Source organism: Sinocyclocheilus grahami, unplaced genomic scaffold (genome assembly GCF_001515645.1).
Source record: "Sinocyclocheilus grahami isolate Dianchi unplaced genomic scaffold, SAMN03320097.WGS_v1.1 scaffold1683.1, whole genome shotgun sequence".
Lineage (NCBI taxonomy): Eukaryota > Metazoa > Chordata > Actinopteri > Cypriniformes > Cyprinidae > Sinocyclocheilus > Sinocyclocheilus grahami.
This window is the reverse complement of record NW_015506862.1, coordinates 87,394-104,190: the sequence shown is the minus strand read 5'-3', so window position 1 is coordinate 104,190 and position 16,797 is coordinate 87,394. Positions and strand designations below refer to the sequence as shown.

At 37.2% G+C, this 16,797-nt stretch overlaps 1 protein-coding gene across 2 annotated transcripts in view; it reads left to right on the top strand.

Annotated features, from left to right (window-relative positions):
* The window catches only part of sft2d1 (SFT2 domain containing 1), a 29,212-nt gene extending 27,843 nt beyond the window's left edge, over positions 1–1,369 (top strand). For both annotated transcript variants that reach the window (XM_016258430.1, XM_016258431.1), the window contains one exon: positions 996–1,369. In XM_016258430.1, coding sequence (XP_016113916.1) covers positions 996–1,035 — 40 coding nt within the window. In that variant the 3' untranslated portion in view covers positions 1,036–1,369. The remainder of the gene's footprint in view (positions 1–995) is intronic.
* Positions 1,370–16,797: the final 15,428 nt, after the last annotated feature.

Below are 16,797 nucleotides of genomic sequence, written 5' to 3'. Positions count from 1 at the left end.
ATAATATATATATATATATATATATATATATATATATATATATATATATATATATATATATATATATGCTTGTATGTGCATGTTATATGGTCTATATTTTTAATTTAATCATTTTACAGAAATTGCTTACTGTTCTTGTAACAGAAGTTTCAATCTGATACATAAAACATCAAAGGAACGTGCCTAAAAACATGACAGAAGCACTAATACATTAACTTACATTTACTAACAACAAGGGTTACACTTTATTTTAAGGTGTCCTTGTTACAGTGTAATTATACCTTTAGGTACAGAGTAGTATTAATTAACTATATGTACTTACTATATGGTTAAGGTTTGGCTTAGTGTTACTTGCATGTAATTATGCATAATTTATTGTTAATATAATAGTAAGTACATGTAACGTGTAACAATTTGTCCTTACTAGAACAAGCAATACTTTTGTTACAGTATTTATTAATCATTGTTAACATTAGTTAATAAGTACAACTTTTAATTGTTAGTTCATGTTAGCTAAAATCCATTAAATCATATTAACAGATACAACTTTTGATTTGAATATTTATATATGTTGAAATTTAAGATTAATAAATGCTTTTGAACTATTTTTAATTATCTTAACTAATGCAATTAACAAATATGAACAAATGGAACCTTATTATGAGTCTTACCAAATAATTTTTACTAAAATTACTGCCCCAAAAAGTGCATTACAGTCATCAAAATCTATAACCCTCACTCCATAAGCGCAATAGGGGGTTGGTCATGCGATGGATTGCCGCCAAAACACAATAAAATATGCAAGAGCTCCACCTAACTACAACAAAGAAAAAAAATCGTTTTCTCCTCAGAACAAGGAATTAAATTGAATGTTAAGGTAATAAAGTGCATTAACATGCAGCTATGAGTTTATTTGGGATTAAGTATGGTTTTCATAACCCCCCCCTTATCGAGGCATCAGCTGTAAACATAAATGTCTTTTTTTGTTTTCACAGGGATGCTGTTATTAAGTGCTTCACCTCCTGTTTGAGCTAAACTATCCAGTATTTCATCTGACGACCAGACCTCCATAGTAGATGTTTTTTTTTAAAAGATTGTTTTCCTCTTTCATCTCCAAACCACACTGTCCTCCGTGACCTTAAAACATTTCCTCTTTTGTCTTAATATAATCATTTAAAATTAACATTGTGTAATATTAAAGGTGCAGTAGGAGATCTTGGAAAATGCTAACTTTAGACTGAAAGCGAACGTCCCACCCTCCCTGCAATCGCCGTCCTAAGCCACGCCCCCTCAACGCATATAGGCTCACAGACCAGAATACCAGAGACAACATTACTACGATAGGCTACATCAGCTGTTCCCAATTCCAGTCCTCGCATTTATTTACAGAGGTATATTATGTCACACTTCTCTAGTAAGTTTCGTCTATGTAAGCGCTCTGAGCAACCATGAACTGCATTCTCTATGAAGATGGGGAAGCACGAGCAACCGAAGGATAAACAGATTTCCAGCCACTGTATTAGCGCTACTGCTCTATATATGTTTATGGAGATAAAAGGAGATGGAGATAAAAAAAACTGCCCCGGAACAGCTATCAGCATGGACTGTGGGCATCGATCATGTTATTATTGCAGAACACATATTGAGTCCGTGAGTAGCCTACACTCTTGCTTCAAAAGGTTCTTCACAGCGATGCCATAGAAGAACCATTTTTGGTTCCACAAGGAACCATTCAGTCAAAGGTTCTTTAAAGAACCATCTCTTTCTTACCTTTTTATAATCTGAAGAACCTTCTTTCGCCACAAAGAACCTTTTGTCAAACAGAAAGGTTCTTCAGATGTTAAAGGTTCTTTATGGAACCATTTAGACAAAAAGGTTCTTCTATGGCATCGTGAAGCACCTTTATTTTTAAGAGTGTAACCTCTCCGCTCGGATCGCAGGTGAATTTTCCTCACTATATGAGTGAGAGAGAGCGGCGCGTCCAGTTTTATGTCAATAAAACTGGATGCTCTCCCTCTCTCTCAGATATTACAAGTGCGCGTTAGGGCACCGACCAGCAGAAACATCTGCACCTATGGCATGGACGACGAAACAAAACCTCGTCAGAGCCATAATGCGTCGCAGAAGTGTGCAGTGTGTTTGCTTGCTGCGCGTCTACATTTGAAATAACGAACCTGAGCGCACAAAAGACGCAATGAGAATGGCTTGCCCCCCAGAAAGCACTCCAGGTAAATTTTGAAATATACCAGGTTTATATATAGGCTATATATAAAGTTGATAAGCAGTTAAATATGTTGGTTTACACACAAAGAAAAGTGTAAGCTTTTAGTAAGTCCAAGAATAAAATTATTAATTTCCTTAGCATGTTAAATTTGATTTACAGAACTTTTGTGCTGCTTTCTAACAGTTTGGACTTGAATAAAGAGAGAAAACTTGCACTTAACCTTTTCACAGGCATTTTGTTTTCATAGTTAGACAGATATCGTGATGTATCATTATAGAATTGTCTAGCAATATATCGATCATCGCTGTATCGCGATATCGTATCGTGAGCCATGTATCGTGATTCGTATCGTGAGGTACCCTGCGATTCCCACCCCTAACAGTTAGTAAAAGTACTACAATACCAGGAAGGAAGATCGGGTTGTTGATGTTTGTCTGCCATTCTCGCTCTGTCTACACAGCGTGCGTGAACGCGCTGATGACGTATCCTGTCTGCGCAAACCAGGTGCGCAGAGGTATGCTAATACATACCTTGACAGGCAGGTGGGAAAGCCAATTAAAATGCTCGCACCGAGCGTTTTGATTGGACGAACATTTCTTGGTCCTACGCCTTCCACAGAATATATAAATACATTTAGACCACTTAACTTTAATGATTGCTATCGGGATGGGAAGAGACTTTCAACCAGCATAACAAAAAAAATAAAATTCTGAAGACAATCACCTATTGCACCTTTAAGGGTGAATATGTAATATTTGCATTTATTACGAGCCTTACTTTTTTGTTATTTTTATTTTGTGTGTGGTGAATAAATGCTTAATAGATGATATACTGCCAGTGAAAAAAAAGTGCCTTGTTATTACATGTAATGTTTATGAATGAACTCGATTACTACTCTTCACTTTTGTACAGAGAAAAAAAAATGCATTTCTACCAAATATATTAACAAACAATGAGAGAAAAGCCTTTTCGTATGATCCCACACAACAAATGAATAAATGCAATACTCAAAATGTGTTCTTTCATTGCTTTGTGATGTTATTTGAGTGCTTAACCGAGAGTTAACGTGTCAAATGTTATAATCTTCTGACTGATGTGTTCAGAATAATAATGTTGGTTGTTGGAGCCCAGGGCAACTCAGACAGCTGTCTCATCACACACTGAGTCTCTGGAGATCAGCTGATGGTATTCCATCCGTATAACCTGCGCTTTCTTTTTGTGCTTCATTTACAGTATGTTTCTGTTTAATAAACCTAGACCATTGTACAGGTTTGTTCCTTACCTCCGAGCCTCACGTGTTCTTAACATGACCTGATAACCTAGAGCGGCTGGTCTGTTTTTAGACTGCCTAAGCAAGGAGACTGTGGTTCCACAGATGCGGTTTCCATGACAACCGTGGGAGTGCTCTGTTTGCTTGAGCATCCCTCCTCCACAGCACACTTCTATGCACAATGCTGATCACGTGTCAGTAATTACCGTGGTGAGATCGTGGGTATAACTGTCGATAGACCCGTCAGCCTATGGCTGAGAAGATGCTTTAGATTTCACACTCCAAAAAGCACAAAGTGAGAATATGTAGGCCATTTCACATCAGGTTGCAAACCATCAGTTTTCATCTTGGTTCATTTTGATTAAGATGAAAGTGTTTTGACTGTAATCTCTGATTTCATTCTGACGGCAATCGTTGGACGTTGTTTGTGAGAATGAAGCTCTCTCTCTTTTTGTGCTGCTTGATAGTAAGGATAAGCCTATTGATTTTTCCCCTCATTTGGCTGGGGCTGGAGCACTTCACAGTGGCAGGGTGACAGAACAGCTGTCATTGTGAAATTACAAATTGCTGGAAAGGGGGGGCGACGGATCAATAACGATGGAGGTTGCTTGTCTTTAGCCTCCTCTGTGCTATGCCAAGGTCACCAAGGAGAAAATTCACAGCGATGCCATAGAAGAACCATTTTTGGTTCCACAAGGAACCATTCAGTCAAAGGTTCTTTAAAGAACCATCTCTTTCTTACCTTTTTATAATCTGAAGAACCTTCTTTCGCCACAAAGAACCTTTTGTCAAACAGAAAGGTTCTTCAGATGTTAAAGGTTCTTTATGGAACCATTTAGACAAAAAGGTTCTTCTATGGCATCGTGAAGCACCTTTATTTTTAAGAGTGTAACCTCTCCGCTCGGATCGCAGGTGAATTTTCCTCACTATATGAGTGAGAGAGAGCGGCGCGTCCAGTTTTATGTCAATAAAACTGGATGCTCTCCCTCTCTCTCAGATATTACAAGTGCGCGTTAGGGCACCGACCAGCAGAAACATCTGCACCTATGGCATGGACGACGAAACAAAACCTCGTCAGAGCCATAATGCGTCGCAGAAGTGTGCAGTGTGTTTGCTTGCTGCGCGTCTACATTTGAAATAACGAACCTGAGCGCACAAAAGACGCAATGAGAATGGCTTCCCCCCCCCCCCCCCCCCCCTCAAAACTACACTTATTATTGTCAAACCAATTAACACAGCACCTCAATTCAAATTGTGGTATAGTGTTATTTTAGTATAATTTTATATTATTATAGTATTTATTAATATTTTAAAATAGTTTAAAATCATAAAATATTTAAATCAGTTTCAGTTTTAATGTTATTTTTAGTTTAATTTATTGTGCTTTTGTATATTTTAGTAATTTTAGTTTTTAATATTTCTATTTAGCTTAATTTATTTTTATTTTAGTTCTAGTAATTGTACAGCTTCAACATATTTTATTTAACATTTCAATTATCTTTCAAGTCCAAGTTCTTAATCTTATTTTATTCCAGCGTTATAAAATGTTAGTTTTAACTGAATAAACCAAAATTCATTCTCAATTCAGGCCTGTTTAAAATACAATTGGCATTGACATGTCGCTATCAAATGTTTGGTCTTTTGTTATCTACACCTATTTGGATATTAAGAGCTTCTCTCTTCATCTCTTAATACTAAAGCAGATGAACTCTGATAAAGAGGCACTTAGCCTCTGTGTGTATGTGCAGTAAGACCTTCACTTACTAAGTTTCTGGGACCTTTCCGGTGATAAAACGGAGGCCATTATGATGCAACTGCTTTTTTAAATGACTTTATTCTGAAGAGCACTTTTGACTTCAGAGTGTCTTATTTACCTCTTGCCACAGAAAGCTAAAGGGCAAGTGGGAGATTATTATATAGGCTATATATAAAGTTGATAAGCAGTTAAATATGTTGGTTTACACACAAAGAAAAGTGTAAGCTTTTAGTAAGTCCAAGAATAAAATTATTAATTTCCTTAGCATGTTAAATTTGATTTACAGAACTTTTGTGCTGCTTTCTAACAGTTTGGACTTGAATAAAGAGAGAAAACTTGCACTTAACCTTTTCACAGGCATTTTGTTTTCATAGTTAGACAGATATCGTGATGTATCATTATAGAATTGTCTAGCAATATATCGATCATCGCTGTATCGCGATATCGTATCGTGAGCCATGTATCGTGATTCGTATCGTGAGGTACCCTGCGATTCCCACCCCTAACAGTTAGTAAAAGTACTACAATACCAGGAAGGAAGATCGGGTTGTTGATGTTTGTCTGCCATTCTCGCTCTGTCTACACAGCGTGCGTGAACGCGCTGATGACGTATCCTGTCTGCGCAAACCAGGTGCGCAGAGGTATGCTAATACATACCTTGACAGGCAGGTGGGAAAGCCAATTAAAATGCTCGCACCGAGCGTTTTGATTGGACGAACATTTCTTGGTCCTACGCCTTCCACAGAATATATAAATACATTTAGACCACTTAACTTTAATGATTGCTATCGGGATGGGAAGAGACTTTCAACCAGCATAACAAAAAAAATAAAATTCTGAAGACAATCACCTATTGCACCTTTAAGGGTGAATATGTAATATTTGCATTTATTACGAGCCTTACTTTTTTGTTATTTTTATTTTGTGTGTGGTGAATAAATGCTTAATAGATGATATACTGCCAGTGAAAAAAAAGTGCCTTGTTATTACATGTAATGTTTATGAATGAACTCGATTACTACTCTTCACTTTTGTACAGAGAAAAAAAAATGCATTTCTACCAAATATATTAACAAACAATGAGAGAAAAGCCTTTTCGTATGATCCCACACAACAAATGAATAAATGCAATACTCAAAATGTGTTCTTTCATTGCTTTGTGATGTTATTTGAGTGCTTAACCGAGAGTTAACGTGTCAAATGTTATAATCTTCTGACTGATGTGTTCAGAATAATAATGTTGGTTGTTGGAGCCCAGGGCAACTCAGACAGCTGTCTCATCACACACTGAGTCTCTGGAGATCAGCTGATGGTATTCCATCCGTATAACCTGCGCTTTCTTTTTGTGCTTCATTTACAGTATGTTTCTGTTTAATAAACCTAGACCATTGTACAGGTTTGTTCCTTACCTCCGAGCCTCACGTGTTCTTAACATGACCTGATAACCTAGAGCGGCTGGTCTGTTTTTAGACTGCCTAAGCAAGGAGACTGTGGTTCCACAGATGCGGTTTCCATGACAACCGTGGGAGTGCTCTGTTTGCTTGAGCATCCCTCCTCCACAGCACACTTCTATGCACAATGCTGATCACGTGTCAGTAATTACCGTGGTGAGATCGTGGGTATAACTGTCGATAGACCCGTCAGCCTATGGCTGAGAAGATGCTTTAGATTTCACACTCCAAAAAGCACAAAGTGAGAATATGTAGGCCATTTCACATCAGGTTGCAAACCATCAGTTTTCATCTTGGTTCATTTTGATTAAGATGAAAGTGTTTTGACTGTAATCTCTGATTTCATTCTGACGGCAATCGTTGGACGTTGTTTGTGAGAATGAAGCTCTCTCTCTTTTTGTGCTGCTTGATAGTAAGGATAAGCCTATTGATTTTCCCCCTCATTTGGCTGGGGCTGGAGCACTTCACAGTGGCTGGGTGACAGAACAGCTGTCATTGTGAAATTACAAATTGCTGGAAAGGGAGGGCGACGGATCAATAACGATGGAGGTTGCTTGTCTTTAGCCTCCTCTGTGCTATGCCAAGGTCACCAAGGAGAAAATATTGACAATGAGCAAAAAAAAAGTGCCGTTGATTGCCTCTGCGTTATAGCTGCATTCCAATACATCGCTATTTCAAATCTGTTATCCTGTTCTAACTATTTAAAGAATAATGGTAATTTGCAGATAATCAGTATCCCAAGACTATTCGGACACTTAAGTGCAAATGAAGTATTTCACATTCAGTATTCAATATGACTATACCACAAAAAATGTCTTTATAAACTTTATTTTCTTTTAAAAAAAGAGCAAAAACCAAGGTTATAGTTAGACCTGAATAATAGAAGTAAATGCGGATCTTAAAATGTAAAAATATACCTATTATTTAGGTATTTTTTTTTTTTATTTTTTTTTAAATGTGTGTATTAGTTTAAGTTTTAAATCTATTCTATTCAAGCCAAAATTAAAATAATGAAAAGGTTGGTAAGTGATATTGATTTTTATTTATTTATTTGACTAAAATCATGTTAAAATAATTTTAATGTTAACGGATTGGCCCCATTTCTTCTTCTTCTTTTTTTTTTTTTGAAGAAAAAAATAATATGGTATGGATGCCAATACATTCATAGAAAAGCAATGTTAAACAGACAAACATTTATTTAGAAGCACAATATTTTTAAGCAAACATTGTGTTTGGTTTAAATAAAGCTACACTCTAAAAAATGCTGGGTTAAATTTAACCCAGCATTTTTTAGAGGGTATAGATATAGCTACAGCTACTATAACTACACAAGTGGTTATGCAGCTAGAACGGTGAGAACATGGCTGTATTATTTTGCATCGTGTGTAATGCAATGAGCTTCCTTTATAGGGTACATTCATAGAGGCACTTGTGTGAGCATGGCTTTGTTGTTTTTGTCTTTATGCTGTGACCACGCCCCTTCTGCTCGACACCACATAAAGCCCGCAGATGCCCCGCCCCTTGTCAGTCTAGCAGTGAAATGCGGAGCGCGATGGACTGCTGCGTCTAATAGCCTACCCAAAGATCCGAATGGACGTATTTCTGCCATCATTCACGCACAGATTTCTTCATTATTTTGCGCACCGCTAGCGTTCAAAATGCCTTTTCCACCGATAAACCTGCACTCACGGATATCATCGCCTAGAAAGGAGCTGTTCAGGAAAAAGAAGAGCAGGGACAATGTCGCGCCTCCTCAACCCACGTTCAGTCAAAGGACAGGAGACGACAAAAGCTAAAACAAATCAAATATGTATTTCTCTGATAGATCTATATGTTTTTTTTTGTTTGTTTTTTCAACTCAAATGTCAGACAAACAAGCGGACTCGTAACCCAAAGGCTGCGGGTTCGAGTCTCAGGTCCGGCAGGGATTGTAGGTGGGGGGAGTGAATGTACAGAGCTCTCTCCCACCTTCAATACCACGACATCGAACCCCCAACTGCTCCCCGGGCGCCGCAGCAAAAAATGGCTGCCCACTGCTCCGGGTGTGTGTTCACGGTGTGTGTGTGTGTTCACTGCTGTGTGCGTGTGCACTTTGGATGGGATAAATGCAGAGCACTAATTCAGAATATGGGTCACCCTACTTGGCCACATGTCACTTTCACTTCACTGGCCTGATTATGACAATGAAAACTGAAGATATTTATCATGTCAGTTCACTGCCACCTATCCTGGACTCTGCAGAAAAGGTATGTGTGCAATGAGCGCAATGAGCATGCATTATAATTAACAGAATAAAACACTTCTAAGGCGAAGTTTCACAAATGAAGCAGGTAAAGGAAAATGTTCTTCCTTTTCCATATACAATAAGACTTATTTTGTCATCAGTGGACCAAAATAACTAGACACCAACCGTTATAACACTTAATATAATACTAAAATACTTAATAGCATATATGGACATTTCTTTTTAAGATACTCTACAAGTTAGGTAAGTTCTTGGAATGCTACCAATGTCCATAACAAAAAGCAATTAATTAAGGCAGCTTTCTTTGCATTTTGTTTTGTGTGACATACATAAAAAAATGAAAGTGTGTAGAGATCGAAAAACAAAATCTGACGAATACATTGAATATATTGGGGAAAAACAGCAAATCTTAAAAAAAAAAAATTTGCATAACTGTTGTGCATTTAAGCATGTCTACTTGGCCACATGTCACTTTCACTTCACTGGCCTGATTATGACAATGAAAACTGAAGATATTTATCATGTCAGTTCACTGCCACCTATCCTAGACTCTCCAGAAAAGGTATGTGTGACTAACGCAATGAGCATGCATTATAATTAACAGAATAAAACACTTCTAAGGCGAAGTTTCACAAATGAAGCAGGTAAAGGAAAATTTTCTTCCTTTTCCATATACAATAAGACTTATTTTGTCATCAGTGGATCAAAATAACTAGACACCAACCGTTATAACACTTAATATAATACTAAAATACTTAATAGCATATATGGACATTTCTTTTTAAGATACTCTACAAGTTAGGTAAGTTCTTGGAATGCTACCAATGTCCATAACAAAAAGCAATTAATTAAGGCAGCTTTCTTTGCATTTTGTTTTGTGTGACATACATAAAAAAATGAAAGTGTGTAGAGATTGAAAAACAAAATCTGACGAATACATTGAATATATTGGGGAAAAACAGCAAATCTTAAAAAAAAAAAATTTGCATAACTGTTGTGCATTTAAGCATGTCGAGTTCATGTGTTGTTCCTTAGACACACAATCAAGCCATACATTTCTGTATTTATGTCAGTTCCATCTAATCATCTTACAACATCTCTGAACCTTATAAAATCCTAATATTTTGTGTCCTCATCCTCATCCATGGAAAATAGTAGAAAAGGCCAAGTACAAACAAACAACTTTAGTATTGGTCACCCTGGTTACAACTAGTAACACAGACCCCAGGTCGGCTTCACAAGTCCTTTTCATTAGTCAAAGGCCCTTATTCTTTCCACAAACCTTTGTACATTCATTACCACACTCCGGTACATACCTCCGAGCTTTTTCTATATTCTGTCCCAATTGACTTGCTCAGGGGGAGCTTACAAGTTGTTATTATGGGGAAAGGGGAAACTAGATAGAAGTGTAACTGGGCTCATGTTTGACCCTATCCATCGTATTTCTCAGTGTCTGACAGTGTGGCGGTTTTAATGGTACGAGAGTGTGCTCAGGTACAAGCGGGGACTGGATCCAAATGCAGACAAAACATTGTAATAAAGATAAAGCAAAACAAGACACTGGAAATACAAGAAACACAGCAAACATACTAAACAAACAAGAACTGGAGCTGAGAACACAAACTAAATGCCAGGGAACACAACCAAGACCTAAAAAGTACAATGGGACTCACTATATATATATATATATATATATATATATATATATATATAACACCTGGAGACAATGAAAGAACTAATCCATAAATAATCTTCAAATTTGACCATGAAACTAAAACAGGAAACTAACAGACCAAAATGTCAATTATATAAAAGTAAAAAAAAACAGACACAAACTATGACGTATATGAGTTGGTTCATAATGAGCCAAGAACATTCAGTGTGTACAGTTCCAGAAATAAATATGAAAAGATGGATATCCAAAAATATCCATCTTTGTCTCCTTGAGAACAATTGTTTTAAAATAGCATTACAAACGTTGGACATTAGACGTAATGATAAAGAATTATAAATTGGTCAGAATGCTATTTATTGCCAAATAAATCAAAGTGGTAAGTGCTTTAGATATAAAATAAATATTGTTTTGTGAACCTAGTGAAATTTGATGGCATGCTCTTTTCGGTTTGAGGTTGTGGCTTCAACACTGCATATAGCAACCTGGTCTTCGAAAGCCATCTTGACAGCTCTAACATAGAAATAATTGTTACCCACATTATTTTTAAGAGTGGTTGTGCACAGCTATTAGTAACTTAAATGTGCGAGGCTTCCAGTGTCATCCGCTTCCAGTTATTTTAGCTCTACAAAACAGTCTGTTATGCTGCTTGATTGCAAAAAATTGTTTTAAAGGGGTCATATGATGTTGCTAAAAATAACATTATGTTGTGTATTTGGTGTAATGCAATGTGTTTATGTGGTATAAGGTTATAAAAACACATTATTTTCCACATAATGTACATTATTGTTTCTCCTCTATGCCCCGCCTTTCTGAAACGCGTCGATTTTTACAAAGCTAATCTTCACCTTCTCTTATTGCTGTGGAAACAAACTGATTAATGTGTGCTCTCTTTGTGAACGGCCACAAAGCATCCACTTCCTGAACAGCCCGAGCCTGTAAAATATAGCAATGTTTGCCAGCCAGCCTGGCCTTTTCCAGAGATGACGAATACATTGAATATATTGGGGAAAAACAGCAAATCTTAAAAAAAAAAAATTTGCATAACTGTTGTGCATTTAAGCATGTCGAGTTCATGTGTTGTTCCTTAGACACACAATCAAGCCATACATTTCTGTATTTATGTCAGTTCCATCTAATCATCTTACAACATCTCTGAACCTTATAAAATCCTAATATTTTGTGTCCTCATCCTCATCCATGGAAAATAGTAGAAAAGGCCAAGTACAAACGAACAACTTTAGTATTGGTCACCCTGGTTACAACTAGTAACACAGACCCCAGGTCGGCTTCACAAGTCCTTTTCATTAGTCAAAGGCCCTTATTCTTTCCACAAACCTTTGTACATTCATTACCACACTCTGGTACATACCTCCGAGCTTTTTCTATATTCTGTCCCAATTGACTTGCTCAGGGGGAGCTTACAAGTTGTTATTATGGGGAAAGGGGAAACTAGATAGAAGTGTAACTGGGCTCATGTTTGACCCTATCCATCGTATTTCTCAGTGTCTGACAGTGTGGCGGTTTTAATGGTACGAGAGTGTGCTCAGGTACAAGCGGGGACTGGATCCAAATGCAGACAAAACATTGTAATAAAGATAAAGCAAAACAAGACACTGGAAATACAAGAAACACAGCAAACATACTAAACAAACAAGAACTGGAGCTGAGAACACAAACTAAATGCCAGGGAACACAACCAAGACCTAAAAAGTACAATGGGACTCACTATATATATATATATATATATATATATATATATATATATAACACCTGGAGACAATGAAAGAACTAATCCATAAATAATCTTCAAATTTGACCATGAAACTAAAACAGGAAACTAACAGACCAAAATGTCAATATAAAAGTAAAAAAAAACAGACACAAACTATGACGTATATGAGTTGGTTCATAATGAGCCAAGAACATTCAGTGTGTACAGTTCCAGAAATAAATATGAAAAGATGGATATCCAAAAATATCCATCTTTGTCTCCTTGAGAACAATTGTTTTAAAATAGCATTACAAACGTTGGACATTAGACGTAATGATAAAGAATTATAAATTGGTCAGAATGCTATTTATTGCCAAATAAATCAAAGTGGTAAGTGCTTTAGATATAAAATAAATATTGTTTTGTGAACCTAGTGAAATTTGATGGCATGCTCTTTTCGGTTTGAGGTTGTGGCTTCAACACTGCATATAGCAACCTGGTCTTCGAAAGCCATCTTGACAGCTCTAACATAGAAATAATTGTTACCCACATTATTTTTAAGAGTGGTTGTGCACAGCTATTAGTAACTTAAATGTGCGAGGCTTCCAGTGTCATCCGCTTCCAGTTATTTTAGCTCTACAAAACAGTCTGTTATGCTGCTTGATTGCAAAAAATTGTTTTAAAGGGGTCATATGATGTTGCTAAAAATAACATTATGTTGTGTATTTGGTGTAATGCAATGTGTTTATGTGGTATAAGGTTATAAAAACACATTATTTTCCACATAATGTACATTATTGTTTCTCCTCTATGCCCCGCCTTTCTGAAACGCGTCGATTTTTACAAAGCTAATCTTCACCTTCTCTTATTGCTGTGGAAACAAACTGATTAATGTGTGCTCTCTTTGTGAACGGCCACAAAGCATCCACTTCCTGAACAGCCCGAGCCTGTAAAATATAGCAATGTTTGCCAGCCAGCCTGGCCTTTTCCAGAGATGGACACACCATGAACTGATGAAGTGCCTGTACTTACACAAGAAAAAGGACAGTTAGCTCTCCTATTTGTGTTACTTATTAAACACATATACAGTGCCGTGAAAAGGTTTTTGCCCCCTTCCTGTTTTTTTTTTATTTTTTGCATATTTGTCACCAGTGTTGGGGAAAGTTACTTTTAAAAGTAATGCATTACAATTTTGCGTTACTTTTTAAATTTGGGCAGGGCTTGCTTGTTTTTAAAATAAAAAAGTTCTATTTTTGGCAAATATAAAAGCCTTTTCACACCAAAAGTGAAATGAATAAGCCTCAGGCTGAAGGGAAAGTAAATTTAAGTCCGTACAGTTGAAAGCAGAAGAAGAAATTTCAACACACTTCAGCAATAAAAAAAAGACGCACAGATGTTTGTCTAGAGTAATTTGTGCTTATTAGTACGGTTGAACTGGATCATCGAATGTCAGAAGCAAAGACATTGGTTAATAGAATGGGATTAAATACATAAAGGATATTTGTGTTGTTTAACATTTAATTATTGCAGGTTTGCGTCATATTCTGAGTTGCATTATTTTTATTCATTTTGAGGAATACTGAATCTGTGTTTTTTTTTGTGAGTGAGATGAATTCTTATATATTTTATATATAAATATTCATATTTATTTTAGAACTACAGTAACATCTTCCGATTTCTCTCAACATGGGGACAGGAGAGCTGTCAATCAATAAATTGGAAAAAAAGTAACTTGCGATACTTATTTGAAAAAGTAACTCAGATATTCTCTTGTAAATTAAAAAGTAATGCGTTACTTTACTAGTTACTTGAAAAAAGTAATCTGATTACGTAACTCGCGTTACTTGTCATGCGTTACCCCCAACACTGTTTGTCACACGTAAAAGATTCAGACCATCAAACAAATTTTATTATTATACAAAGATAATGCAAGTAAATACAAAATGCAGTTTTTAAATGATGATTTCATTTATTAAGGGAAAAAAGCTGTCCAAACCTACGTGGCCCTACGTGAAAAAGTAATTGCCAAATGCTTAAACAGTTCATTCATGCTCGAAAACCCTCCAATGTGGCTGAATTAAAACAATTCTGCAAAGAAGAGTGGGCCAAAATTCCTCCACAGCGATGTGAAAGACTCATTGCCAGTTATCGCAAACACTTGATTGCAGTTGTTGCTGCAAGGCGTGGCACAACCAGTTATTAGATTTAGGGGGCAATTACTTTTTCACGTAGGGCCAGGCAGGTTTGGACAGCTTTTTTCCCTTAATAAAAGAAATCATCATTTAAAAACTGCATTTTGTATTTACTTGCATTATCTTTGTGTAATATTAAAATTTGTTTGATGATCTGAATCTTTTAAGTGAGACAAATATGCAAACAATTAAAAAAACAGGAAGGGGGCAAAAACTTGTTCACACCACTGTATGTCTCATACTGTCATTTTTATTGGCTTATTCATTACTTGATTAGTGTAGACATTTGATAGTGTTTTTCCATGAAGAAAAAAAAAGATATTTTCATTAGCATCTGTTCCCATACATAACTGTAATATGAATTGGTGAGAAATGTTCTTAAATACCATCTGTTTAACATTATTCTATATCTACAGGACAGCAGTTGCATATGTTCTTAAGCCTTTGAAACAATGTAAGCTATGCAGTTCATGTCAAACCTTAACCAGTGCTGCACCTTTTTTGTTTGTTTATTCCTTAGTCAGTGGTGCACAGGAAGAGTTGTGTATTAATAAGTGCCCAGCTTCATAAGAGGCCAGTATTGCATAAGAAGTGCCAGCAGCAGGAGGGAATTATCTGTACAGTCGCATTGAGGTGCTGAGAAATAATAGCCTTATGAAATGGGTTTCTGGGAAACTGAACAGAGACTGACAAAAATCTACTGGCTGTCTGTGTACTTAAGTGACATTATAAAACAGTTCCACCTCTACATTTGGATGCTGTAAAAATTACAATAAGCACATTCTATATTAAAGCTTCAATATGCATATATTATTACTTGGATTACTTGTTTGTTTGTTTGTTTTTTCCAGCTGCCATAATAAATAAAGTATTTATCGCACATTAACACATTGTATCATATTAATAGCTCTGCCATTTTCAAAAGCAACAAGCCAGTTGTAGCCAATGTATTTCAGTAGTCTTATCAGAAAGGAAGGAGTTTTTCTAGAGTGAGATATTTTATCCAAAATATTATGACAGAGACACGAAAATGTACCGAAGCGTAGGAATGACCCATGTCCTTTACCCATGGTAAAATCATCAGCATCTTGTGGATTATTACTCTAATTTACACTCTTTTAGTAATCATGCAAGCTCAGTTTCTTTGGCATTTGAGAATGATTAGTCAAGTCAAGTCTGCTTTATTGTCAATTCTTCCACATGTACAGCACATACACACAGAAAATTGAAATTGCGTTACTCTCAGACCCTTGGGTGCATACAGATAACAAATACAGATTAAATACAAAATACAACTATACAAATATACAAATAAGGTCAAATGTAAAAATATATATATAAAGCACAAGGCATATGGAAGATAGAGTGCAAACCAGTAAAGTAAACAACAGTGCAGATATAGTGATTGTAGTGCAAAAAATGATTTGTAGTGCAAAAGAGCTTATTCAGACTGATTAAAGTGACAGTGTGTGTGTGTATTTGGGAGGGGGGAGTGGGAGAGTCCATCAGAGGGTCAGAGTTCAGTGGTGCGTGGGGCAAAAGAGGGGAGGGGGGCAAGGTGAGGGAGTTCAGCTTCCTGACAGCCTGATGGATGAAGCTGTCCTTCAGTCTGCTGGTCCTGGCCTGGAGACTCCGCAGTCTCCTCCCTGATGGCAGCAGACTGAAGAAGCTGTGTGTCGGGTGGGTGGGATCACCTGCAATGCAGAGGGCTTTGCGGGTGAGACGGGTGGTGTAGATGTCCTAAAGGGAGGGGAGAGAGGCACCAACGATCTTCTCAGCTGCTCTCACTATGCGTTGAAGTGTCTTGCGGCAGGACGCGTTGCAGGCGCCATACCACACAGTGATGCAGCTGGTCAGGATGCTCTCGATGGTGCCTCTGTAGAAGGTGCACATGATGGGGGCCGGGGCTCTGGCTCTTCTCAGTTTGCAGAGGAAGTAGAGACGCTGCTGTGCTTTCTTGGCCAGTGCTGCGGTGTTGTCAGTCCAGGAGAGATCCTCTGTGATGTGCACACCCAGGAACTTGGTGCTGCTCACCCTCTCCACAGTCACACCATTGACGGTCAGAGGAGCATGCTGAGTGCGCACTCTCCTGAAGTCAACAACAATCTCCTTCGTCTTCTCCACATTCAGAGAGAGATTGTTGTCACTGTACCACCCAGCCAGGCGGCTCACCTCGCTCCTGTAGTTTGTCTCATCTCTGTTGCTAATGAGACCCACTACAGTCGTGTCATCCGCAAACTTGATAAGTTTGCGGATGGATTACTGGCCAATTC